Source organism: Panulirus ornatus, chromosome 52, assembly GCF_036320965.1.
Source record: "Panulirus ornatus isolate Po-2019 chromosome 52, ASM3632096v1, whole genome shotgun sequence".
Classification (NCBI taxonomy): Eukaryota; Metazoa; Arthropoda; class Malacostraca; order Decapoda; family Palinuridae; genus Panulirus; species Panulirus ornatus.
The window spans coordinates 12492440-12519577 of record NC_092275.1 but is presented as its reverse complement, the minus strand read 5'-3'; the positions used below and the strand labels follow the sequence as shown (position 1 = coordinate 12519577).

The 27138-nt window shown below is 41.3% G+C and overlaps 1 protein-coding gene across 1 annotated transcript in view; it reads left to right on the top strand.

Annotated features, from left to right (window-relative positions):
- Window positions 1-712: 712 nt before the first annotated feature.
- Window positions 713-27138, top strand: part of LOC139765068 (poly [ADP-ribose] polymerase 2-like) — a 47462-nt gene continuing 21036 nt past the window's right edge. Inside the window, exons 1-3 of the mRNA XM_071692185.1 lie at window positions 713-869; window positions 15033-15205; window positions 18453-18606. Coding sequence (XP_071548286.1) covers window positions 771-869; window positions 15033-15205; window positions 18453-18606 — 426 coding nt within the window. The 5' untranslated portion in view covers window positions 713-770. The remainder of the gene's footprint in view (window positions 870-15032; window positions 15206-18452; window positions 18607-27138) is intronic.

Genomic DNA, 27138 nt, shown 5'->3' with positions numbered 1-27138 from the left:
GAATAGAGTGAATTGGAATGATGTGGTATACAAGGGTGGACGTGCTGTCAGTGGATTGAAGCAAGGCATGTGAAGCGTCTGGGGTAAACCATGGAAAGTTCTGTGGGGCCTGGATGTGGAAAGGGAGCTGTAGTTTTGGTGCATTATACATGATAGCTGGAGACTGAGTGTGAACGAATGTGGCCTTTGTTGTCTTTTCTTAGCGCTACCTCACGCGCTTGCAGGGGAGGGGGTTGTCATTTCATATGTGGTGGGGTGGCGACGGGAATGAAAAAAGCAGCAAGTATGTATTATGTACATGTGTATACATTGAAATGTATAGGTATGTATATGTGCATGTGTGGATGTGTATGTATATACATGTATATGTGGGTGGGTTGGGCCATTCTTTTGTCTGTTTCCTTGTGCTGCCTCGCTAACGCGGGAGACAGCGACAAAGTATAATAGATGAATATAAATAAATGTCTGTGTATGTATATGTTGATACATATATATGAGTGGATGGGTGTTTCTTCATCTGTTTCCTGGTGCTGCCTTGCTGATGCAGAAATGGCGATCAAGTATGATGGATGAATAAGTAAAATGAATGTAACAAGGTTTTAAGATAAGTAAATGAATTAAAGAGATTGATACATACTGTCTGAAGTTTTTGTACATTGATATGTGTTTTTCATGCATTTAATTATGTAAATGTCTGTGATTGCAGGGTCAAATATTTGGGTATAGCTTATGAATGCTTTGTGTCAACAGGTGTTGATAGGGTAGTAGTGATGAAAGGGCGAGCACCAGTAGATGCCCTTTGTCCAATAGCAAAGCAGTCCCATGTCTTCGAAGAAGATGACGATATATGGGACTGCATGCTTAACCAGGTAACTTGATTTGTAATGTGTTATTGAGGTAGTAATATTAATGGCAACTTGTAAATAAGAAGAGCAGAAGGATTACACGTTTAGTTTACATTAATAGATGTTCTCTGAACATTGGGTTGGCTTTATTTGTTTTACTTGTATACATAAAAACTAGATTCGTGCAGTTTTTTGTTTAGCAGATGATTATTACTTATACATGGTGTATTTATGTTGTGCTACAAAGAAATTAGTTGAATATAAAGGAATGTTTGAATGAGTACTTGCTGGAATCAAATGCAAATGGACAACATGTAGCATTAAGCAAGTTGTTCATGCAAAAAATGATGTAAGAAAGAAGTGTGCTGCAGTCTGATTGAGCAGATGGAAATAGTACAGACAGATAGAGTGGATGAATGAAGAGAGACTAACAGGGATGATCCATGCATCAGAAGTGGAACAAGTAAGCAGAAGGGGGAGTGTGAGCAGAAAATGGCAGGATGGAATAAAGAAGACTGTGGGGGTACTGGGGCCAAATCAGTTAGGGGGGTTAGATGTGTGTGTTGGATTGGCATGATGTGACATATGTAGTGGGGAGTCATATTGTTAAGGGGCTGAAACTTGGTGTATGGAAGATTTAGGTAAAATGTGGAGTATTTGAGGCTTAGCTGTAATTTGTAGACTTTCTTTTTGTTCATTATACAGGAAAACTGAAGATTGCTTAATGATGTTTATGACTCTACAAACAGTTGCCTTCTTCATTTCTTGGTGCTGCCTTGTTAACATGGGAAGCAGCAATCAAGCATATATATATATATATATATATATATATATATATATATATATATAGGGATATATATATATATATATATATATATATATATATATATATAGGGATATATATATATATATATATATATATATATATATATATATATATATATATATATATATATATATATATATATATTCTTTCTTTCTTTCATACCATTCGCCATTTCCCGCATTAGCGAGGTAGCGCTAAGAACAGAGGACTTGGCCTTTGAGGGAATATCCTCATCTGGCCCCCTTCTCTGTTCCCTCTTTGGGGGGGAAAAAAAAAAAAAAAAAACGAGAGGGGAGGATTTCCAGCCACCCGCTCCCTTCCCTTTTAGTCGCCTTCTACGACACGCAGGGAATACGTGGGAAGTACTCTTTCTCCCCTATCCCCAGGGATAATATATATATATATATATATATATATATATATATATATATATATATATATATATATATAGGGATATATAGGGGATAGGGGAGAAAGAATACTTCCCACGTATTCCCTGCGTGTCGTAGAAGGCGACTAAAAGGGGAGGGAGCGGGGGGCTGGAAATCCTCCCCTCTCGTTTTTTTTAATTTTCCAAAAGAAGGAACAGAGAATTGGGCCAGGTGAGGGTATTCCCTCAAAGGCCCAGGCCTCTGTTCTTAACGCTACCTCGCTAATGCGGGAAATGGCGAATAGTTTGAAAGAAAGATATATATATATATATATATATATATATATATATATATATATATATATTTTTTTTTTTTTTTTTTTTTATACTTTGTCGCTGTCTCCCGCGTTTGCGAGGTAGCGCAAGGAAACAGACGAAAGAAATGGCCCAACCCCCCCCATACACATGTATATACATACGTCCACACACGCAAATATACATACCTACACAGCTTTCCATGGTTTACCCCAGACGCTTCACATGCCTTGATTCAATCCACTGACAGCACGTCAACCCCGGTATACCACATCGCTCCAATTCACTCTATTCCTTGCCCTCCTTTCACCCTCCTGCATGTTCAGGCCCCGATCACACAAAATCTTTTTCACTCCATCTTTCCACCTCCAATTTGGTCTCCCTCTTCTCCTTGCTCCCTCCACCTCCGACACATATATCCTCTTGGTCAATCTTTCCTCACTCATCCTCTCCATGTGCCCAAACCACTTCAAAACACCCTCTTCTGCTCTCACAACCACGCTCTTTTTATTTCCACACATCTCTCTTACCCTTACGTTACTCACTCGATCAAACCACCTCACACCACACATTGTCCTCAAACATCTCATTTCCAGCACATCCATACTCCTGCGCACAACTCTATCCATAGCCCACGCCTCGCAACCATACAACATTGTTGGAACCACTATTCCTTCAAACATACCCATTTTTGCCGCTGTCTCCCGCGTTTGCGAGGTAGCGCAAGGAAACAGACGAAAGAAATGGCCCAACCCACCCCCATACACATGTATATACATACGTCCACTTACGCAAATATACATACCTACACAGCTTTCCATGGTTTACCCCAGACGCTTCACATGCCTTGATTCAATCCACTGACAGCACGTCAACCCCGGTATACCACATCGCTCCAATTCACTCTATTCCTTGCCCTCCTTTCACCCTCCTGCATGTTCAGGCCCCGATCACACAAAATCTTTTTCACTCCATATTTCCACCTCCAATTTGGTCTCCCTCTTCTCCTTGCTCCCTCCACCTCCGACACATATATCCTCTTGGTCAATTTTTCCTCACTCATCCTCTCCATGTGCCCAAACTACTTCAAAACACCCTCTTCTGCTCTCACAACCACGCTCTTTTTATTTCCACACATCTCTCTTACCCTTACGTTACTCACTCGATCAAACCACCTCACACCACACATTGTCCTCAAACGTCTCATTTCCAGCACATCCATACTCCTGCGCACAACTCTATCCATAGCCCACGCCTCGCAACCATACAACATTGTTGGAACCACTATTCCTTCAAACATACCCATTTTTGCCGCTGTCTCCCGCGTTTGCGAGGTAGCGCAAGGAAACAGACGAAAGAAATGGCCCAACCCACCCCCATACACATGTATATACATACGTCCACACACGCAAATATACATACCTACACAGCTTTCCATGGTTTACCCCAGACGCTTCACATGCCTTGATTCAATCCACTGACAACACGTGAACCCCGGTATACCACATCGCTCCAATTCACTCTATTCCTTGCCCTCCTTTCACCCTCCTGCATGTTCAGGCCCCGATCACACAAAATCTTTTTCACTCCATCTTTCCACCTCCAATTTGGTCTCCCTCTTCTCCTTGTTCCCTCCACCTCCGACACATATATCCTCTTGGTCAATCTTTCCTCACTCATTCTCTCCATGTGACCAAACCATTTCAAAACACCCTCTTCTGCTCTCTCAGCCACGCTCTTTTTATTTCCAAACATCTCTCTTACCCTTACATTACTTACTCGATCAAACCACCTCACACCACACATTGTCTTCAAACATCTCATTTCAAGCACATCCACCCTCCTGCGCACAACTCTATCCATAGCCCACGCCTCGCAACCATACAACATTGTTGGAACCACTATTCCTTCAAACATACCCATTTTTGCTTTCCGAGATAATGTTCTCGACTTCCACACATTCTTCAAGGCTCCCAGAATTTTTGCCCCCTCCCCCACCCTATGATTCACTTCCGCTTCCATGGTTCCACACACACATATATATATATATATATTTTTTTTTTTGCTTTGTCGCTGTCTCCCGCGTTTGCGAGGTAGCGCAAGGAAACAGACGAAAGAAATGGCCAAACCCACCCCCATACACATGCCTTGATTCAATCCACTGACAGCACGTCAACCCCGTTATACCACATCGCTCCAATTCACTCTATTCTTTGCCCTCCTTTCACCCTCCTGCATGTTCAGGCCCCGATCACACAAAATCTTTTTCACTCCATCTTTCCACCTCCAATTTGGTCTCCCTCTTCTCCTCGTTCCCTCCACCTCCGACACATATATCCTCTTGGTCAATCTTTCCTCACTCATTCTCTCCATGTGACCAAACCATTTCAAAACACCCTCTTCTGCTCTCTCAACCACGCTCTTTTTATTTCCACACATCTCTCTTACCCTTACGTTACTTACTCGATCAAACCACCTCACACCACACATTGTCCTCAAACATCTCATTTCCAGCACATCCATCCTCCTGCGCACAACTCTATCCATAGTCCACGCCTCGCAACCATACAACATTGTTGGAACCACTATTCCTTCAAACATACCCATTTTTGCTTTCCGAGATAATGTTCTCGACTTCCACACATTCTTCAAGGCTCCCAGAATTTTCGCCCCCTCCCCCACCCTATGATCCACTTCCGCTTCCATGGTTCCATCCGCTGCCAGATCCACTCCCAGATATCTAAAACACTTCCTAAAAAACTTCCTCCAGTTTTTCTCCATTCAAACTCACCTCCCAATTGACTTGACCCTCAACCCTACTGTACCTAATAACCTTGCTCTTATTCACATTTACTCTTAACTTTCTTCTTTCACACACTTTACCAAACTCAGTCACCAGCTTCTGCAGTTTCTCACATGAATCAGCCACCAGCGCTGTATCATCAGCGAACAACAACTGACTCACTTCCCAAGCTCTCTCATCCCCAACAGACTTCATACTTGCCCCTCTTTCCAAAACTCTTGCATTCACCTCCCTAACAACCCCATCCATAAACAAATTAAACAACCATGGAGACATCACACACCCCTGCCGCAAACCTACATTCACTGAGAACCAATCGCTTTCCTCTCTTCCTACACGCACACATGCCTTACATCCTCGATAAAAATCTCTTCACTGCTTCTAACAACTTGCCTCCCACACCATATATTCTTAATACCTTCCACAGAGCATCTCTGTCAACTCTATCATATGCGTTCTCCAGATCCATAAATGCTACATACAAATCCATTTGCTTTTCTAAGTATTTCTCACATACATTCTTCAAAGCAAACACCTGATCCACACATCCTCTACCACTTCTGAAACCACACTGCTCTTCCCCAATCTGATGCTCTGTACATGCCTTCACCCTCTCAATCAATACCCTCCCATATAATTTACCAGGAATACTCAACAAACTTATACCTCTGTAATTTGAGCACTCACTCTTATCCCCTTTGCCTTTGTACAATGGCACTATGCACGCATTCCGCCAATCCTCAGGCACCTCATCATGAGTCATACGTACATTAGATAACCTTACCAACCAGTCAATAATACAGTCACCCCCTTTTTTAATAAATTCCACTGCAATGCCATCCAAACCTGCTGCCTTGCTGGCTCATCTTCCACAAAGCTTTTACTACCTCTTCCCTGTTTACCAAATCATTTTCCCTAACCCTCTCACTTTGCACACCACCTCGACCAAAACACCCTATATCTGCCACTCTATCCTCAAACACATTCAACAAACCTTCAAAATACTCACTCCATCTCCTTCCCACATCACCACTACTTGTTATCACCTCCCCATTTGCGCCCTTCACTGAAGTTCCCATTTGCTCCCTTGTCTTACGCACTTTATTTACCTCCTTCCAGAACATCTTTTTATTCTCCCTAAAATTTAATGATACTCTCTCACCCCAACTCTCATTTGCCCACTTTTTCACCTCTTGCACCTTTCTCTTGACCTCCTGTCTCTTTCTTTTATACATCTCCCACTCAGTTGCATTTTTTCCTTGCAAAAATTGTCCAAATGCCTCTCTCTTCTCTTTCACTAATGATAATTTATATGTATAGACATATATATACATGCATGGAATATTTTATTATAATATTATACTTAATCGCTGTTTCCTGTGTCACTGTGGTAGTGCCAGGAAACAGACGAAGAATGGCCCATCCACTCGTATTCACATATATATACATAATGTCCATACACGCTCATATATACATATCAACATATACACAAATACATACATATACAAAGACATATACATGTAAACACATGTACATAGTCATAATTGCTTGCCTTCATCCATTCCTGGCGCCACCCCAACCCTCAAAAAATGGCATCACTGTCCATTGCTTCAACAAGGTAGTGCCAGGAAAACAGACAGTTGTCAGTGTAGTGAGATTTGGCGGGTGGACTAAGCTTGGGTCGTGGGTGGAGCACTCTATGTTCCTGCCAGCGGATCAGTCTTAAAGTTACTACTGTTTTGTTCGGATCTGTGCCCCTTGTGTAATTTGGGCATACCTGCTAATGTGATTTTTCTGCAACTCATTGTGTTTGCTAGTATGGCATTCAAACATCTAACATCTTCTACTCTGAAACTAGCAGATTAATGAAAAAGGATATCTCTAACCTTAGAAATGAAGCTAGAAATATGAGGATGCTCTGATGCTAGTGAGGAAGCATCAGTACTATGGCTTGATTACAGCCTGGGTGAATACATGTATGGAGGAGAAAATGCTGTCAATTTTTATAGAGCATGAGTTGAAGAAAAGCAGCTTTAGTAAGCTTCAGCTCTGCTCTAAAGAGTTATGAGCAGTGCCGGGTTTATAAGGGGGCAAAAAGGGTAATTGCCCTGGGCCTCCCTGCCAGAGGGAAGCCTCCTCCATACAAAAATGTGATAATTAAAAGATTAGTTTATTGAGTCAGGGTCTTGTCTTAACTTTGGCCAACTGTTCCATCAAAGCAGGATATTCCTAAGATGTAATGAAGGTCAAGCAAAGGTTAAGCAGCCTTGTGTACAGCTGAAAAAGAGAAAAGATTTATGGGACAGTGCTTGACCCATGGGACTGACTTGTGTTATACCCCCTGCTGTGAAACTTTTGTTCACTCGCTTTGTATAGTGTTTTGCTGCACTGTGGTGAAACTTCGTTCACACTGGCTTACTTCAAGGTTTTCTATTCTTGTTGCTCTGAGTAGTGAATAAAAAGATGAAAATCTGCTCTGCCTTTCATCTGGCAGGGGTAAGTCATTGCATGCTACCCTATCAGATAGCTTCTTGCAAGAGATTTTTTTGACTAGCAGCTGTGGTGTGCAGACTGATCTCTTTTACGCATTTGACTGCTTTCAGTAAAACATGTTCCATGGCTTGTATAAGCATAAAACTTTGCACGAACGTTCTTGACACCTGTATGTATCTTGAGATGCTTCCATAAGTGTTTTCAAAATTTCTTTGGAATCCTCTGAGATGCACAAATTTCAAAAATATGATATTTAGAGGGGCAGTCTGTAGCTGCCCTAAAAAAGAAAAAGGGGCAGCTGCAGACTGTCACCATGACAAGAAGCAGCCACATCTTTATAAAAGCATAGGGATATGTTGGTACCTGCATGACAGCAATTTTTGTGATCAGTGAAAGATTGCAAGCTGCCACAGAGTAGTTAGATTGTAAATGCTTACTTTTTTTTTCAATTTTTAGCAGTCTTAGTTCACAACGTTTTGTCACAAAGTGTTCCACTGCAGTCATAAAAAGGTTAAAATAAGAAATATTTTTTTAAATTAAAGATAAATATTTTAAGCTCTCAGTTCTTGAATAAACTAGTTTCTTTTATTTTTGAATCTATTTTCTTTTTGCTTCTTTTCAGTTTACAGTCTCACACAGAAGACCTAGTATGCCATGGGAAATTCAGCTGCCTGGGGCTTAGAAGGGAAAGGCTTCCAAAGGAAAGAGTGGAAGAAATTGCTGCTGCTTTGGCAAAGACACTATGACATAGAATTTTACTCTGGTTCAAAAGTCGAAAACATAGATGCATATGATTAAAGAACCAATACCAGATGTCCCTTCTGAGGAACAACCCATACTCCCAAGTACATCAGAGAATAAGAGTAAGATATCACATCAAGATATTGAAGGTGATGGATTATCACATCCTACGAATGCTTTAGGCATGGATAGTGAAGCACCATCATGTGATCCACACCCAGCCATGTGGTTTCTTGTCAGAGAAAAGCATGGGTCCTTTTGATCAAAAATGAAAACTCATTGAACAAACCCTAGGCCACAAAGATTCTGTGCTGAAGTTCAGTCTTCGATGTAGGGATCTTCTCATGGTGATGGAGTTGGAAAAAAAGTGCAGGAAGACAAGAAATACTGGACTGAGGTATTGTGCCATGTGGCCATAACAATCTTTCTAGCTGAGAGGCCTGGCAATTAAGGGTAGGGAAGAGATCATGGGATCCAAGCATAATGGGAATTTTTTGGAACTTATTGCACAGTTTGACCCAATTCTGATGAGTCACCTTAAAGAATTTGGCAATCCCGGAATTGGTAAGCAGTCATACTTATAACCAACCTTCTACAAAGAAATTGTTCTGATGATGGCAAAATATGTTAAGAACTATATTATGGCAGAACTTAAAACTGCAAGTACTTAGTTTTTGTAGATTCAACTTCAGACCTGGCTCATGTTGACCAGCTAACTGTCATTGTGCTAAATGTTGTTTCTGGGAAGCCGGTAGAAAGGTTTTTAACTTTCCTGCAGACTGGCTCTCGCAAGGCTGAATAACTGGATACAGCTCTTTTAGAATTTCTAGAAAAAAATATGTCAGTTTTGAAGACTGCAGAGGGCAGTCCTCTGACAGTGCCAGCAATATGTTCAGTCACTACACAGGAATGCAAACCAGACTGAAGAATGTGAACCCATTAGCAGTTTTCAATCCCTGTGCTGCTCACTTATTGAATCTTATTGGACAGATTGCTGCCTCATGCTGTGTCAAAGCTGTTAGTTATTTTGGCCTCATACAAAGGAAATAAAAAGAGCGTGATTGAGAGAGCAGAAGAGGGTGTTTTGAAATGGTTTGGGCACATGGAGAGAATGAGTGAGGAAAGATTGACCAAGAGGATATATGTGTCGGAGGTGGAGGGAACGAGGAGAAGTGGGAGACCAAATTGGAGGTGGAAAGATGGAGTGAAAAAGATTTTGTGTGATCGGGGCCTGAACATGCAGGAGGGTGAAAGGAGGGCAAGGAATAGAGTGCATTGGATCGATGTGGTATACCGGGGTTGACATGCTGTCAGTGGATTGAATCAGGGCATGTGAAGCGTCAGGGGTAAACCATGGAAAGCTGTGTAGGTATGTATATTTGCGTGTGTGGACGTATGTATATACATATGTATGGGGGTGGGTTGGGCCATTTCTTTCGTCTGTTTCCTTGCGCTACCTTGCAAACGCGAGAGACAGCGGAAAAAAAAAAAAACAAACAAAGGTCATACACCTTTTTTTCTGTGTCAGCACATAGATAGACAAATCTGATGGAAATCTTTGGAAGGAAATGAAAGAGGACTAACTGTGAAGTCCCTGTCAGATACTCATTGATCAGCAAGAGCGGATGCTACTGAAACCCTTTTAGATGGATACATCTGCATTCAAAATGTCCTCAGAGATATTGAAAGTGACTTGAGCAAATATCTGAAGCAAGACATGAAGCTCAGACATTGGCAGACAAAATGGACTGTCTTGAAACAGCTCTGATGGCCAAGATTCTTATATGGCTCAACAGCACAAATTAAGCTTTTCAAGGAGTTGAAGTTGACCTGAAGATAGTGGTGGATCTAATTGATTCTCTGGAAAAGTTTCTGGAATCACTTCGGGATAGGTATGAAGAGTTGGAACCGGATGCCTGGAGCTTCTGTAGCAACAGAGACTACAAAGTAAATACAAGCAGACTAAGAAAGAGAAGTGAATGTTATGATGTGAATCCAACATCAATCTCAGAGGAAGTTGTTCTTTCCTCAGGAGAAAATTCAGATGTGGAACTTTCAGTGTCATTTTATATCAATTGTCTGCTGCCTTAAAAGAACATAGGGTAGCATACTAATCAGTGTATGACAGGTTCAGTCATAGTCAACTTATGTGGTTTACCTGGTACGGAGATAAGAACTGAAGCTGAGAAATTTATCACTGCTTTCCCCTGTGATTTTGGTAATGTGTTCATAGAGGAAATTGTCTAGTTTGCAGCCTTTGCCAAGCTGAGGTCTTGGCTCTCCATCTCACCAGGGTTTTACTCCATTATGAAGGGCTTGCTGATACCTTTTCAAGTGTTAATGTAGCTTTTAGAATATATTTGAGCATGATAGTTACGAGTTGTTCTGGAGAAAGATCATTCAGCAAATTGGCACTGATAAATAATTATCTGAGAACCACAATGACCCATGAAAGAAAGACTTTTTGTAGCTATTGTAGTGTTTCTATATATCTATGTATAACTTGTCTCTTCTGCTGACATGCAAGAAAGTGACTGATCTGTAAATTTGGTGATTTGCCGTGTATTTTAATATCAGTGTAAGAGGGCCCACCAAACCTGAAGTGCTCCAGGCCCCCCCAAGGTTTAAATCTGGCCCTGGTGATGAGCGACTGTGTAAAGAATGTTAGGAAAAGTGGATAGAAGTATTAAATGGGAACATTTAGGGAGGAACATTAGGTACAAGTAGTCAGTAGAAACATTAGGTAGGAGCCTCTGCAAACACTGCGCTAGAGTTGCCCTCTGCCAGTGGCCTGTTAAGTGTGAGGCACTAAAGGCTAATATACAGCACTAGAGTTCATTAGTTATGGAGGCTATTGCCATAGCCATCCCTTTGAGGGAGTTCCAGTTAAAACAGGCATAAGATATATATATATATATATATATATATATTATTAGGTTATTAGGTACAGTAGGGTTGAGGGTCAAGTCAATTGGGAGGTGAGTTTGAATGGAGAAAAACTGGAGGAAGTGAAGTGTTTTAGATATCTGGGAGTGGATCTGGCAGCGGATGGAACCATGGAAGCGGAAGTGGATCATTGGGTGGGGGAGGGGGCGAAAATTCTGGGAGCCTTGAAGAATGTGTGGAAGTCGAGAACATTATCTCGGAAAGCAAAAATGGGTATGTTTGAAGGAATAGTGGTTCCAACAATGTTGTATGGTTGCGAGGCGTGGACTATGGATAGAGTTGTGCGCAGGAGGATGGATGTGCTGGAAATGAGATGTTTGAGGACAATGTGTGGTGTGAGGTGGTTTGATCGTGTAAGTAACGTAAGGGTAAGAGAGATGTGTGGAAATAAAAAGAGCGTGGTTGAGAGAGCAGAAGAGGGTGTTTTGAAATGGTTTGGGCACATGGAGAGAATGAGTGAGGAAAGATTGACCAAGAGGATATATGTGTCGGAGGTGGAGGGAACGAGGAGAAGAGGGAGACCAAATTGGAGGTGGAAAGATTGAGTGAAAAAGATTTTGTGTGATCGGGGCCTAAACATGCAGGAGGGTGAAAGGAGGGCAAAGAATAGAGTGAATTGGATCGATGTGGTATACCGGGGCTGACGTGCTGTCAGTGGATTGAATCAAGGCATGTGAAGCGTCTGGGGTAAACCATGGAAAGCTGTGTAGGTATGTATATTTGCGTGTGTGGACGTATGTATATACATGTGTATGGGGGTGGGTTGGGCCATTTCTTTCGTCTGTTTCCTTGCGCTACCTCGCAAACGCGGGAGACAGCGACAAAGCAAAAAATATATATATATATATATATATATATATATATATATATATATATATATATTTTCATTTTTATTTATTATACTTTGTTGCTGTCTCCCGCGTTTGCGAGGTAGCGCAAGGAAACAGTAGAAGGATATGGCCCAACCCCCCCCATACACATGTATATACATACGTCCACACACGCAAATATACATACCTACACAGCTTTCCATGGTTTAACGCTTCACATGCCTTGATTCAATCCACTGACAGCACGTCAACCCCGGTATACCACATCGCTCCAATTCACTCTATTCCTTGCCCTCCTTTCACCCTCCTGCATGTTCAGGCCCCGATCACACAAAATCTTTTTCACTCCATCTTTCCACCTCCAATTTGGTCTCCCTCTTCTCCTCGTTCCCTCCACCTCCGACACATATATCCTCTTGGTCAATCTTTCCTCACTCATTCTCTCCATGTGCCCAAACCACTTCAAAACACCCTCTTCTGCTCTCTCAACCACGCTCTTTTTATTTCCACACATCTCTCTTACCCTTACGCTACTCACTCGATCAAACCACCTCACACCACACATTGTCCTCAAACATCTCATTTCCAGCACATCCATCCTCCTGCGCACAACTCTATCCATAGCCCACGCCTCGCAACCATACAACATTGTTGGAACCACTATTCCTTCAAACATACCCATTTTTGCTTTCCGAGATAATGTTCTCGACTTCCACACATTCTTCAAGGCCCCCAGAATTTTCGCCCCCTCCCCCACCCTATGATCCACTTCCGCTTCTATGGTTCCATCCGCTGCCAGATCCACTCCCAGATATCTAAAACACTTCACTTCCTCCAGTTTTTCTCCATTCAAACTCATCTCCCAATTGACTTGACCCTCAACCCTACTGTACCTAATAACCTTGCTCTTATTCACATTTACTCTTAACTTTCTTCTTCCACACACTTTACCAAACTCAGTCACCAGCTTCTGCAGTTTCTCACATGAATCAGCCACCAGCGCTGTATCATCAGCGAACAACAACTGACTCACTTCCCAAGCTCTCTCATCCCCAACAGACTTCATACTTGCCCCTCTTTCCAAAACTCTTGCATTTACCTCCCTAACAACCCCATCCATAAACAAATTAAACAACCATGGAGACATCACACACCCCTGCCGCAAACCTACATTCACTGAGAACCAATCACTTTCCTCTCTTCCTACACGTACACATGCCTTACATCCTCGATAAAAACTTTTCACTGCTTCTAACAACTTTCCTCCCACACCATATATTCTTAATACCTTCCACAGAGCATCTCTATCAACTCTATCATATGCCTTCTCCAGATCCATAAATGCTACATACAAATCCATTTGCTTTTCTAAGTATTTCTCACATACATTCTTCAAAGCAAACACCTGATCCACACATCCTCTACCACTTCTGAAACCACACTGCTCTTCCCCGATCTGATGCTCTGTACATGCCTTCACCCTCTCAATCAATACCCTCCCATATAATTTACCAGGAATACTCAACAAACTTATACCTCTGTAATTTGAGCACTCACTCTTATCCCCTTTGCCTTTGTACAATGGCACTATGCACGCATTCCGCCAATCCTCAGGCACCTCACCATGAGTCATACATACATTAAATAACCTTACCAACCAGTCCACAATACAGTCACCCCCTTTTTTAATAAATTCCACTGCAATACCATCCAAACCTGCTGCCTTGCCGGCTTTCATCTTTCGCATAGCTTTCACTACCTCTATATATATATATATATATATAGATTGATTGTTAACCTCATACCTGTGTGATTTAGTTTTCAAATTGTTATCCAAAAACGAATTTTTCTATCATAGTTTTGAAATGTTTATCACTAGCTAACATAACGAATTATCATCACAGAAATATTATTGATTTAGAAGTGAAACATATTTAAAAAGGCTATTGTTATTTTTCTGAGGTATCTCACTTAGTATAAAGGTACAGTATAGAGAATGTGAACTTGTACTGACGTTTGGTTTTCAAATAAAGAAACTGTTTAATTCATATGTAAATGGTGAAAGAATGCATGGAATAGTTCATGTGAGGGAGGCATGTAGGGACAGGAATAAGTGAAGACTTTCCTTGTCCACTCCCTTGATGGGAGTTCCCATAGGAAACAGTCTTCAGTGATGTAGAAAGAATGATAGAAAGGATGTGTCAACAGCTTGCAAATAAAGAAATGAAACAACTTGAAGTAGAAGTGATGAGGAGGGCTTTACTAGTCCATGATCTAGCATATGTGGAATCATTGTTAGAGTCAAAGCTCATCTCATCAGGCAGAAATTCATCTCTGCTGGTATGAGCAATAGATTCTTCAGTATTTCCATAATTATCACTTGCTGTTTTTGTCACTGAATGATATGTTAGATAGCATAGTATAGAAACAGATTAGCAAGGGGCTAAAATTGGTACTTTGCGAGAGGGCTGGCTTTTGTCTGTTAGGTATTGTAAACAAGTGCTTGTGCTGCCATCTGCTAATAGAAAACATAAGTAGGTTCACTCAGGAGTCATTTCAGACCAATAAAAGTAAAAACACAAGTGATCTGAGGTGGATGACTTTTTTACATAATATTCCTAGTGATTGTACTGGGGATAAAGAGGCAAATGAGAAAGGAAGAAACAAGAAGGGCTTCATCCCCATTGGGATCATCTTGAGTAGGGAAACCTATATTTGTGGTAATGATCCCCACTCTGTATAGCCTGTTTAAGGAAAATGGATAGGCAGTGCTGATATGCTGAACCTCTTGATACTTAAGAAAACTTGTCTTTTCTGATGTAAACTTTCACCCATGTTTTGATAATGACTTTTTTTTTTTCAGACAAATATCCAGTTCAACAACAACAAGTACTACCTGATACAGTTGCTGAAGGATGATCATAGTAACTCTTACTCTGTATGGATGCGCTGGGGTCGTGTTGGAGCCAGTGGACAAAATGCTCTTCATCCCTGTGGAAGTGATATTACAAAGGCTAAAAGTATATTCACCAAGAAGTATGTATATTTATTAGGTTATGTTTTATGTGGATTATCATGTAGTTTCATTATCTTTTCTTAGATACTTAGATTTGTGAACTTTGAGTGGTAATACATGCATCTTTGAAGTCTCTATGTTTTGTGTCATCTTATTTTTATCAAAAAAGTATTTATCCTCCAGACTTGGAGTTGGAAATAGGGCTCCTCTCTGACTGATAGGAGATACATATGTGTTGAAATTGTCATTGCAACTGTCTTTAATGTAGATTTGTAGTTTTGCCTAAGGTTTCCTCAGTGTAAGGAATGATGTGTACATACAGTTAGAAAGAAAAATAAACCACTAATGAGTTTAGGAACATTATCATTCGAGAAGCTTTTTCTCATGTGAACTTTTACCTCTTGCTTTGTCACATAATTAAGCTTTCTTGACTTTTGTCAGGCATTAGATAAATTAAACTTTTTTCTTTCTTTCATACTTGCTCACTATTTCAGGCATTGATGAGGAAGCACCAGGAACAGATGCTCACATCCATTCTTTACTTGTCATTTGTAATGCACTAAAAGCACAGCTCCCTTTCCACAACTAGATCCCATAGACCTTTCCCAGCCACTTTGTGTGCCCTGGTTTGGTCCATTGACAGCACATCAGCCCTATATACAACTTTGTTCCAGTTCACTCCATCCCATGTTCACCTTTCACACACACACACACACACACACACACACACACACCCTGCATACTCAGGCACTAATGTCTCAGGGTTTTTTCACTCGATTCTTCCATCTCTAATTTTGTTTTCCCCTTTTCCTGGATCCCTCCGCTTCTGATGAATATGTCCAAACCATTTGAGCATACCCTCTCCTGCTCTCTCAGCTCTCTCTCAACCACACTTCTGTCTTATCCTTTTATCACTTACTTAGTCAAACCACCTCATGCCACATATTGTCATCAAAAATTTCATTTCCAACACATCCATCCTGCTCTGAACACCCTCATCTATAGCCCATACTTCACATCCATATGATATTGTTGGGGCTAAAGTACAATACCCATTTTTGCTCTTCCAAATAATGATCTCCCTTTCCACACATTGGTGCTCTCAGAACCTTTACCCCCTCACCTACCCTATGACCTACTTCTGTTTCCATGGCTCCATTTACTGCCATGTCCACTCCTAGGTATGTAAAATGCTTCACTTCCTCCAATTTTTCTCAAGTAACTCTCGACCAACTAACCTCCCCCTCAATTCTGCTAATCTTAATAACTGTGCTTTTATTCACATTTATTACTAGCCTCCTCCTTTCACACACTTTTCCAAACTCAGTTACCAACTTTTGCAGTTTCTCACTTGAATCTGCCACCAGTGGTATATCAGTAGCAAATAGCAACTGATTCCCTTCCCAGGCCCTCTCATTCCCAGCAGACAGCATAGTTACCCCTCTCTCCAAGACTCTTGTGTTTACCTCCCTTACCACACCATTCAAAAATAAATTAAAACAGCCATGGTGACCTCACACCCCTGCAGCAGATCAATGTTCATTCTCCTCTCTTCTTATTTGTACACAAAGTAAACTGAAAGAGAGTTAAACTAGGAGGTTTTAACATTTCAGAATTGTGTCAGAGAGAATTATGATTGAGGAAGATATTTTAGGTATGCAACAAGTTATGATTTTTTTCTCATACTTGATAGCGAGGTAGTGCCAGCAAAGAAAGGCCACATATGTTCACATTCATTCTCTAGCTGTCATATGTGTTGCACTGAAACCACAGCTCCCTGTCCACAACCAGGCACCACGGACCTTTCCACGGTTTATCCCAGAGGCTTTACATGCACTGGTTCAGTCCATTCACAGCACATCGACTCCAGCATAGCACATCATTCCAGTTTATGCTATCCCTTGCACACCTTTTGCCCTCCTGCATATTCAGGCCCTGATTGTTCAAAATCTTTTTCAATCCATCCTTCCAGCAATAATTTGGTCTCCCTTTTCTCCTTATTCCCTCCACTTCTGACGTATATCTTTTATTTCAACATTTTCTTGACTTATTTTCTTTATATGTTCAAACTATTTCAGCACATCCTCTTACCCTTGAACTTTGTTTCACTCAGAGCCAGACCATCCTGGTAGTTTCTTTCCTCAAACATACTTGGTTACATCCCCACACATTTAGACACTCCAGTCTGAGCCTTTGAGGAGGATAAGCACTCCTTCCCTGGCTCCCTCTGCTGGTTTGTTGTTTAGAAATTGAAATGCAAGAAGGGAAGGGTTTTCAGTCCCTGCTCTCATCTCCTTTAGTTGCCTTCAGTGATATGTAGGGAGTATGGAGGTAGAAGTCATCCTCCCCTACCCCAGGGATATGATGTATCGTGATTGATTTTTATCATGATGGTGTCAGACACAGATTGTGGTAAAAGAAAGTAAAGTATTTTGCAGGTGCTGCTAGAATCATTAGAATGATAGGATCAGAAGGAGACAAAGAAAGTGGAAGAATGTTTTAGTAAAATTTATTAATGGCAGCATAGAACTAACTGAAATTTGTTGAAGAAAATTATGAACAGGTGAAGCATGGAATTGCCAACAAATGTAGTGGTAATGCTTTCCAAGGGTTTAGTAGGGAAATAGAAAAGGAAAAGACGATTTAAGACAAGGGGGTATCATTAATGGAAAGCTGGAATTTGGAGCTTACATTGAAAAATTGCATTAGTGAGTCAAATGTCTTAATGAGAACTTTTTCTTTTTAGAGGTAAAAAGCAGATTATGAAAATTCTCAGTTTGTATAAAAAAAATGCTAGCTGAAATTAATGTTTGTGAGACTTCAAAAGTCCATATAAACAAACTTGAGGGAAAGGAACACAAGGACTACACTCGATCATTTCATTGGCATAACTTTATAAGAAAACAGGAGCTAATCCTGTGAATATCAAAATTTGATACATATTATAGAGCTTGTGAGGTGGATATGGGAAACTGAAGGAAAGTCTGTGGGTCCTGCTTCTGGAGAGGGGGCTGTGCTTTCAGTGCATTACACATTACAGGTAGAGATGGGTGTGAATGAATGAGGCCTTTTCTTTGTTCCTGGCACTACCTTGCTAATGCTCAAGATGGCAAACAAGTAAAAAAGACTTATGGCAAGAGATGTGATTGCTTTTACTGGGGTTTTAGTGCTTACCTTGTTGTTACATGATGTTTTATATGTTTTTTAAGTAGCTGCTTGGATTTCTATAGCAGTCATGATTAAGGTTATTGTTTTTTGATGCCTCAGGTTCAGTGATAAAACAAAGAATCAGTGGTATGAGCGTGATGCCTTTGAAAAAGTACCTGGCAAATATGACTTATTAGCAATGGATTATTCAAAGGGAGAAGACTGTACTGACTCAAAGGTAGAAATTGGAAAGGCAGAAGAACAGCGTAAGAAGGTAAGGTTTTCTTTAGATTTTAAGTTTTTTTTTATTTATTTATTTAATTTATTTATTTTGCTTTGTCGCTGTCTCCCGCGTTAGCGAGGTAGCACAAGGAAACAGACGAAAGAAATGGCCCAACCCACCCACATACACATGTATATACATACACGTCCACACACGCACATATACATACCTATACATCTCAATGTACACATATATATACACACACAGACATATACATATAAACACATGTACATAATTCATATTGTCTGCCTTTATTTATTCCCAATGCCACCTCGCCACACATGGAATAACAACCCCCCCTCCCCCCTCATGTGTGCGAGGTAGCGCTAGGAAAAGACAACAAAGGCCCCATTTGTTCACATTCAGTCTCTAGCTGTCATGTAATAATGCACCGAAACCACAGCTCCCTTTCCACATCCAGGCCCCACAGAACTTTCCATGGTTTACCCCAGACACTTCACATGCCCTGGTTCAATCCATTGACAGCACGTTGACCCCGGTATACCACATCGTTCCAATTCACTCTATTCCTTGCACGCCTTTCACTCTCCTGCATGTTCAGGCCCCGATCGCTCAAAATCTTTTTCGCTCCATCTTTCCACCTCCAATTTGGTCTCCCACTTCTTCTCGTTCCCTCCGCCTCTGACACATATATCCTTTTGGTCAGTCTTTCCTCACTCATTCTCTCCATGTGCCCAAACCATTTCAAAACACCCTCTTCTGCTCTCTCAACCATCCTCTTTATTTCCAACTATCTCTCTTACCCTTACATTACTTACTCGATCAAACCACTTACTCGATCAAACCACCTTACATCACATATTGTCCTCAAACATCTCATTTCCAGCACATCCACCCTCCTGCGCACAATTCTATTCATAGCCCATGCCTCGCAGCCGTACAACATTGTTGGAACCACTATTCCTTCAAACATACCTATTTTTGCTTTCCGAGATAATTTTCTCGACTTCCAAACATTCTTCAAGGCTCCCAGAATTTTCGCCCCCTCCCCCCACCCTATGATTCACTTCCACTTCCATGGTTCCATCCGCTGCCAGATCTACTCCCAGATATCTAAAACACTTTACTTCTTCCAGTTTTTCTCCATTCAAACTTACCTCCCAGTTGACTTGACCGTCAACCCTACTGTACCTAATAACCTTGCTCTTATTCACATTTACTCTTAACTTTCTTCTTTCACACACTTTACCAAACTCAGTCACCAACTTCTGCAGTTTCTCACATGAATCAGCCACTAGCGCTGTATCATCAGCGAACAACAACTTACTTCCCAAGCTCTCTCATCCACAACTGACTGCATACTTGCCCCTCTTTCCAAAACTCTTGCATTCAGCTCCCTAACAACCCCATCCATAAACAAATTAAACAACCATGGAGACATCACACACCCCTGCCACAACTCTACATTCACTGAGAACCAATCACTTTCCTCACTTCCTACACGTACACATGCCTTACATCGTCGATAAAAACTTTTCACTGCTTCTAACAACTTGCCTCCCACACCATATATTCTTAAATTAAGAACCTTCCACAGAGCATCTCTATCAACTCTATCATATGCCTTCTCCAGATCCATAAATGCTACATACAAATCCATTTGCTTTTCTAAGTATTTCTCACATACATTCTTCAAAGCAAACACCTGATCACACATCCTCTACCACTTCTGAAACCACACTGCTCTTCCCCAATCTGATGCTCTGTACATGCCTTCACCCTCTCAATCAATCCCCTGCCATATAATTTCCCAGGAATACTCAACAAACTTATACCTCTGTAATTTGAGCACTCACTCTTATCCCCTTTGCCTTTGTACAATGGCACTATGCAAGCATTCCGCCAATCCTCAGGCACCTCACCGTGAATCATACATATATTAAATAAATAACCTTACCAACCAGTCAACAATACAGTCACCCCTTTTTTAATAAATTACACTTCAATACCATCCAAACCTGCTGCCTTGCTGGCTCTCATCTTCTGTAAAGCTTTTACTACCTCTTCTCTGTTTACCAAATCATTTTCCCTAACCCTCTCACTTTGCACACCACCTCGACCAAAACACCCTATATCTGCCATTCTATCATCAAACACATTCAACAAACCTTCAAAATACTCACTCCATCTCCTCACATCACCACTACTTGTTATCACCTCCCCATTAGCCCCCTTCACTGAAGTTCCCATTTGCTCCCTTGTCTTATGCACTTTATTTACCTCCTTCCAAAACATCTTTTTATTCTCCCTAAAATTTTATGATACTCTCTCACCCCAACTCTCATTTGCCCTCTTTTTCACCTTTCTCTTGACCTCTTGCCTCTTTCTTTTATACATCTCCCACTCATTTGCATTTTTTCCCTGCAAAAATCGTCCAAATGCCTCTCTCTTCCCTTTCACTAATAATCTTACTTCTTCATCCCACCACTCGTTACCCTTTCTAATCAACCCACCTCCCACGCTTTTCATGCCACAAGCATCTTTTGCGCAAGCCATCACTGCTTCCCTAAATACATCCCATTCCTCCCCCACTCCCCTTACTTGCTTTGTTCTCACTTTTTTCCATTCTGTACTCAGTCTTTCCTGGTACTTCCTCACACAAGTCTCCTTCCCAAGCTCACTTAATCTCACCACTCTCTTCACCCCAACATTCTCTCTTCTTTTCTGAAAACCCCTACAATTCTTCACCTTCGCTTCCACAAGATAATGATCAGACATCCCTCCAGTTGCACCTCTCAGCACATTAACATCCAAAAGTCTCTCTTTCGCACGCCTATCAATTAACACGTAATCCAATAATGCTCTCTGGCCATCTCTCCTACTTACATACGTATACTTATGTATATCTCTTTTTAAACCAGGTATTCCCAATCACCAGCCCTTTCTCAGCACACAAATCCACAAGCTTTTCACCATTTCCATTTACAACACTGAACACCCCATGTATACCAATTATTCCCTCAACTGCCACATTACTCACGTTTGCATTCAAATCACCCATCACTATAACCCAGTCTTGTGCATCAAAACGACTAACACACTCATTCAGCTGCTCCCAAAACACTTGCCTCTCATGATCTTTCTTCTCATGCCCAGGTGCATATGCACCAATAATCACCCATCTCTCTCCATCAGCTTGCAGTTTTACCCATATCAATCTAGAATTTACTTTCTTACACTCTGTCACATACTCCCACCACTCCTGCTTCAGGAGTAATGCTACTCCTTCCCTTGCTCTTGTCCTCTAACTAACCCCTGACTTTATTCCCAAGACATTCCCAAGCCACTCTTCCCCTTTACCCTTGAGCTTTTTTTTTTTTTTTTTTGTATATATATATATATATATATATATATATATATATATATATATATATATGTATATATGTCGATCAGGTGTTTGCTTTGAAGAATGTATGTGAGAAATACTTAGAAAAGCAAATGGATTTGTATGTAGCATTTATGGATCTGGAGAAGGCATATGATAGAGTTGATAGAGATGCTCTGTGGAAGGTATTAAGAATATATGGTGTGGGAGGAAAGTTGTTAGAAGCAGTGAAAAGTTTTTATCGAGGATGTAAGGCATGTGTACGTGTAGGAAGAGAGGAAAGTGATTGGTTCTCAGTGAATGTAGGTTTGCGGCAGGGGTGTGTGATGTCTCCATGGTTGTTTAATTTGTTTATGGATGGGGTTGTTAGGGAGGTAAATGCAAGAGTTTTGGAAAGAGGGGCAAGTATGAAGTCTATTGGGGATGAGAGAGCTTGGGAAGTGAGTCAGTTGTTGTTCGCTGATGGTACAGCGCTGGTGGCTGATTCATGTGAGAAACTGCAGAAGCTGGTGACTGAGTTTGGTAAAGTGTGTGGAAGAAGAAAGTTAAGAGTAAATGTGAATAAGAGCAAGGTTATTAGGTACAGTAGAGTTGAGGGTCAAGTCAATTGGGAGGTGAGTTTGAATGGAGAAAAACTGGAGGAAGTGAAGTGTTTTAGATATCTGGGGGTGGATCTGGCAGCGGATGGAACCATGGAAGCGGAAGTGGATCATAGGGTGGGGGAGGGGGCGAAAATTCTGGGGGCCTTGAAGAATGTGTGGAAGTCGAGAACATTATCTCGGAAAGCAAAAATGGGTATGTTTGAAGGAATAGTGGTTCCAACAATATTGTATGGTTGCGAGGCGTGGGCTATGGATAGAGTTGTGCGCAGGAGGATGGATGTGCTGGAAATGAGATGTTTGAGGACAATGTGTGGTGTGAGGTGGTTTGATCGAGTGAGTAACGTAAGGGTAAGAGAGATGTGTGGAAATAAAAAGAGCGTGGTTGAGAGAGCAGAAGAGGGTGTTTTGAAGTGGTTTGGGCACATGGAGAGAATGAGTGAGGAAAGATTGACCAAGAGGATATATGTGTTGGAGGTGGAGGGAACGAGGAGAAGAGGGAGACCAAATTGGAGGTGGAAAGATGGAGTGAAAAAGATTTTGTGTGATCGGGGCCTGAACATGCAGGAGGGTGAAAGGCGGGCAAGGAATAGAGTGAATTGGAGCGATGTGGTATACCGGGGTTGACGTGCTGTCAGGGGACTGAATCAGAGCATGTGAACCATCTGGGGTAAACCATGGAAAGTTGTGTGGGGCCTGGATGTGGAAAGGGAACTGTGGTTTCGGGCATTATTGCATGACAGCTAGAGACTGAGTGTGAACGAATGGGGCCTTTGTCGTCTTTTCCTAGTGCTACCTGGCACACATGAGGGGGGAGGGGGATGGTATTCCATGTGTGGCGAGGTGGCGATGGGAATGAATAGGGGCAGTGTGAATTGTGTGCATGGGTATATATGTATGTGTCTGTGTGTGTATATATGTGTGTACAATGAGATGTATAGGTATGTATATTTAAGTGCATGGGCGTGTGTGTGTGTACATTGTGTATGGGGGTGGGTTGTGCCATTTCTTCCGTCTGTTTCCTTGCGCTACCTCGCAAACGCGGGAGACAGCGACAAAGCAAAATAATAATAATAAATATATAAAACTCTACTCATGGACAGGAAAATAGATCTTCATCACCAAAAATGTGGACTTGGTGGTGATTGAGAGGTTTGTGGCATGCACTGAGCATCTGACTGGAGACGATCAGTGCAGCTTCAGGAGTGGTAGAGGATGTGTGGATTATGTATATTCTATGAAGAGTTTGTTTAAGAAATGCTTAGTGAAGGAGAGGGATTTGAATATGGCATTTATGGATATGGAGAAAGGTGTGGTAGGGTTGACAGAGATACTTTGTGGAAATTGTTACGAATATTTGTGCGAGAAAAATTGGTAGATGCAGTGAGGAATTTTTAGATTGGGAAAGTTAAGTGTGTATGTGTGAAGAAAGGAAGAAAGCTAAGTGGTTTCAGGTGAAGGTGGATTTATGTCAAGGATGTATGGTGGCACCATTGTTGTTTAATATGTTCATGAACTGGGCAGAGAGAAAGACTAATATAGAGATTTAAGCATTTGCAAATGACAGCTCTGGTGGTAGACTCCAGAAGGAAATGCTAGAAGCTAGTGTTTGAATCTGGGAAAATGTGTGAAAGGAGAAATTGAAGATTAGATATGAACAATAGTAAGGAAGTGAGATAATGTGTTGCAGGGAAGCAAGACGATGGTTTGAGTAAGTTTGAATGAAGAGGACCTAATGAAAGTGGATTGCTTTTTAGATACTTGGAAATTGTCATGTTAACAGCTAAAGTGACTCATGGGTTGGGAGAGGGTGTTGAGATCATGGGTGCATTAAGAAAAATATGGAAGGAGAGATCAGTCTGTTGGGGCAAAAATGTGTTTGTTTGAAGATATGGTAATCTTAACATTGTCATATGGATGTGAGTCTAATACCTGAAGTGCAGAAGACAAGAAGAGGGTGGACTTGCTGGAAATTAAATGCTGAAGGATGATGTGTGGTGTTGGGTTGATTAGTTTAAGAATGAGGTGTGATGGGCAGCCTTTCCTGATTGTGAGAATTGACCAAGATTTGCTGAAATAGTTTAGATATATGGAGATATATGGAGAGGATGAATGAAGAAACCTGAATACATATCAGAAGTAGAGATAGTAAGAGTAGTTGGGAAATGTAGAATGAGACAGAAGGTTGGAGCTGAAGGAGACCAGGATATTGATGCCTGAACATTTAGGATACTAGGATATTGAGGCATGAACATTCAGGAAGTTGAAAGGCATGCAGGAGATACAATGATTTTGGATTGCCATGTTATACTGGAGGCATGATATGCTGTCATTGGGCTGATCCAGGGTACATTAAGAACATTTAGGAGGTTAAAAGGCATGCATGAGATAGAATTAATTGGATTGCTATGTTATACTGGAAGCATGACATGCTGTCATTGGGCTGATTGAAGGGACCAAGGTAAACCGTGCAATAGTCTTTGGGGCTAGATGGCTAGAGAATGTGTAAGTACAATGAAATCATTGTTTGTTCTCAATGCTTCCATCTACTTTGGAAAAGCATTTATGCATTAAAAAGTAGATGCTGTGAATATAGGGGATATATGAAGTTACATAATGCAGAGGAATTCATCTGTGTCTTATGCGATCTTGTAAGGATAGTAGTAGCATTTGTGTATTTAAGAATACATTAATTTTGGTGAAAGTGATTTACCACATTAATGCTTCAATTTTTTTTTTTTTTTTTTTTTTTATTTATACTTTGTCGCTGTCTCCTGCATCAGCGAGGTAGCGCAAGGAAACAGGCAAAAGAATGGCCCAACCCATGCACATACACATGTATATACATTCACGCCCACACATGTATATATACATACCTATACATTTCAATGTATACAGACATATACATATATACACATGTACCTATTCATACTTGCTACCTTCATCCATTCCTGTCGCGACCCTGCCACACATGAAATGGCACCCCCTTCCCGCTGCACGCGTGTGAGGTAGCGCCAGGAAAAGACAACAGAGGCCACATTTGTTTAGACTCAGTCTCTAACTGTCATGTGTAATGCTCCCTTTCCACATCCAGGCCCCACAAAACTTTCCATTGTTTACCCCAGACGCTTTACATGCCCTGGTTCAATCCATTGACAGCACGTTGATCCTGGTATGTCACATTGTTCCAATTCGCTCTTTTCCTCGCGCACCTTTCACCTTCCTGTATGTTCAGGCCCTGATCGCTCAAAATCTTTTTCACTCCATCCTTTCACCTCCAATTTGGTCTCCCACTTCTCGTTCCCTCCACCTCTGACACATATATCCTCTTTGTCAATCTTTCCTCGCTCATTCTCTCCATGTCACCAGACCATTTCAATACACCCTCTTCTGCTCTCTTAACCACACTCTTTTTATTACCACACATCTGTCTTACCCTTTCATTACTTACTCAATCAAACCTCCTCACACCACATATTGTCCTTAAACACCTCATTTCCAACACATCCACCCTCCTCCGTACAACTCTATCTATAGCCCACGCTTCGCAACCATATGACATTTTTGGAACTACTATTCCTTCAAACATACCCATTTTTGCTCTCTGAGGTAACACTCTCGCCTTCCACACATTCTTCAACGCTCCCAGAACCTTCGCCCCCTCCCCCACCTTGTGACTAGCTTCTGCTTCCATGATTCCATCCGCTGCTAAATCCACTCCCAGATATCTAAAACACTTCACTTTGTCCAGTTTTTCTCCAGTCAAACTTAGCTTCCAGTTAACTTGTCCCTCAACCCTACTGAACCTAATAAACTTACTCTTATTTATATTTACTCTCAGCTTTCTTCTTTCACACACTTTACCATTCTCAGTAACCAGCTTCTGCGGTTTCTCACCCGAATCAGCCACCATTGCTGTATCATCAGCGAACAACAACTCACTTCCCAAGCCCTCTCATCTACAACAGACTGCTTACTTGCCCCTCTCTCCAAAACTTGCATTCACCTCCCTAACAACCCCATCCACAAACAGATTAAACAACCTTGGAGACATCACACACCCGTACCGCAAACCGACATTTACTAGGAACTGATCACTTTCCTCTCTTCCTACTCATACACATGCCTTACACCTTTAATAAAAACTTTTCACTGCTTCTAGCAACTTACCTCCCACACCATATACTCTTAATACCTTCCACAGAGCATTTCTATCATCTCTGTCATATAACTTCTCCAGATCCATAAATGCTACATACAAATCCATCTGTTTTTCCAAGTATTTCTCACATACATTCTTCAGAGCATACACCTGATCCACACATCCTCTACCACTTGTGAAACCACACTGCTCTTCCCCAATCTGATGCTCTGTACATGCCTTCGCCCTCTCAATCAGTACCCTCTCATATATTTTCCCAGGAATACTTAACAAACTTATACCTCTGTAATTTGAACAGAGGTATTTGTACAGAGCACAGATTGGGGAAGAGCAGTGTGGTTTCAGAAGTGGGAGAGGATGTGTGGATCAGGTGTTTGCTTTGAAGAATGTATGTGAGAAATACTTAGAAAAGCAAA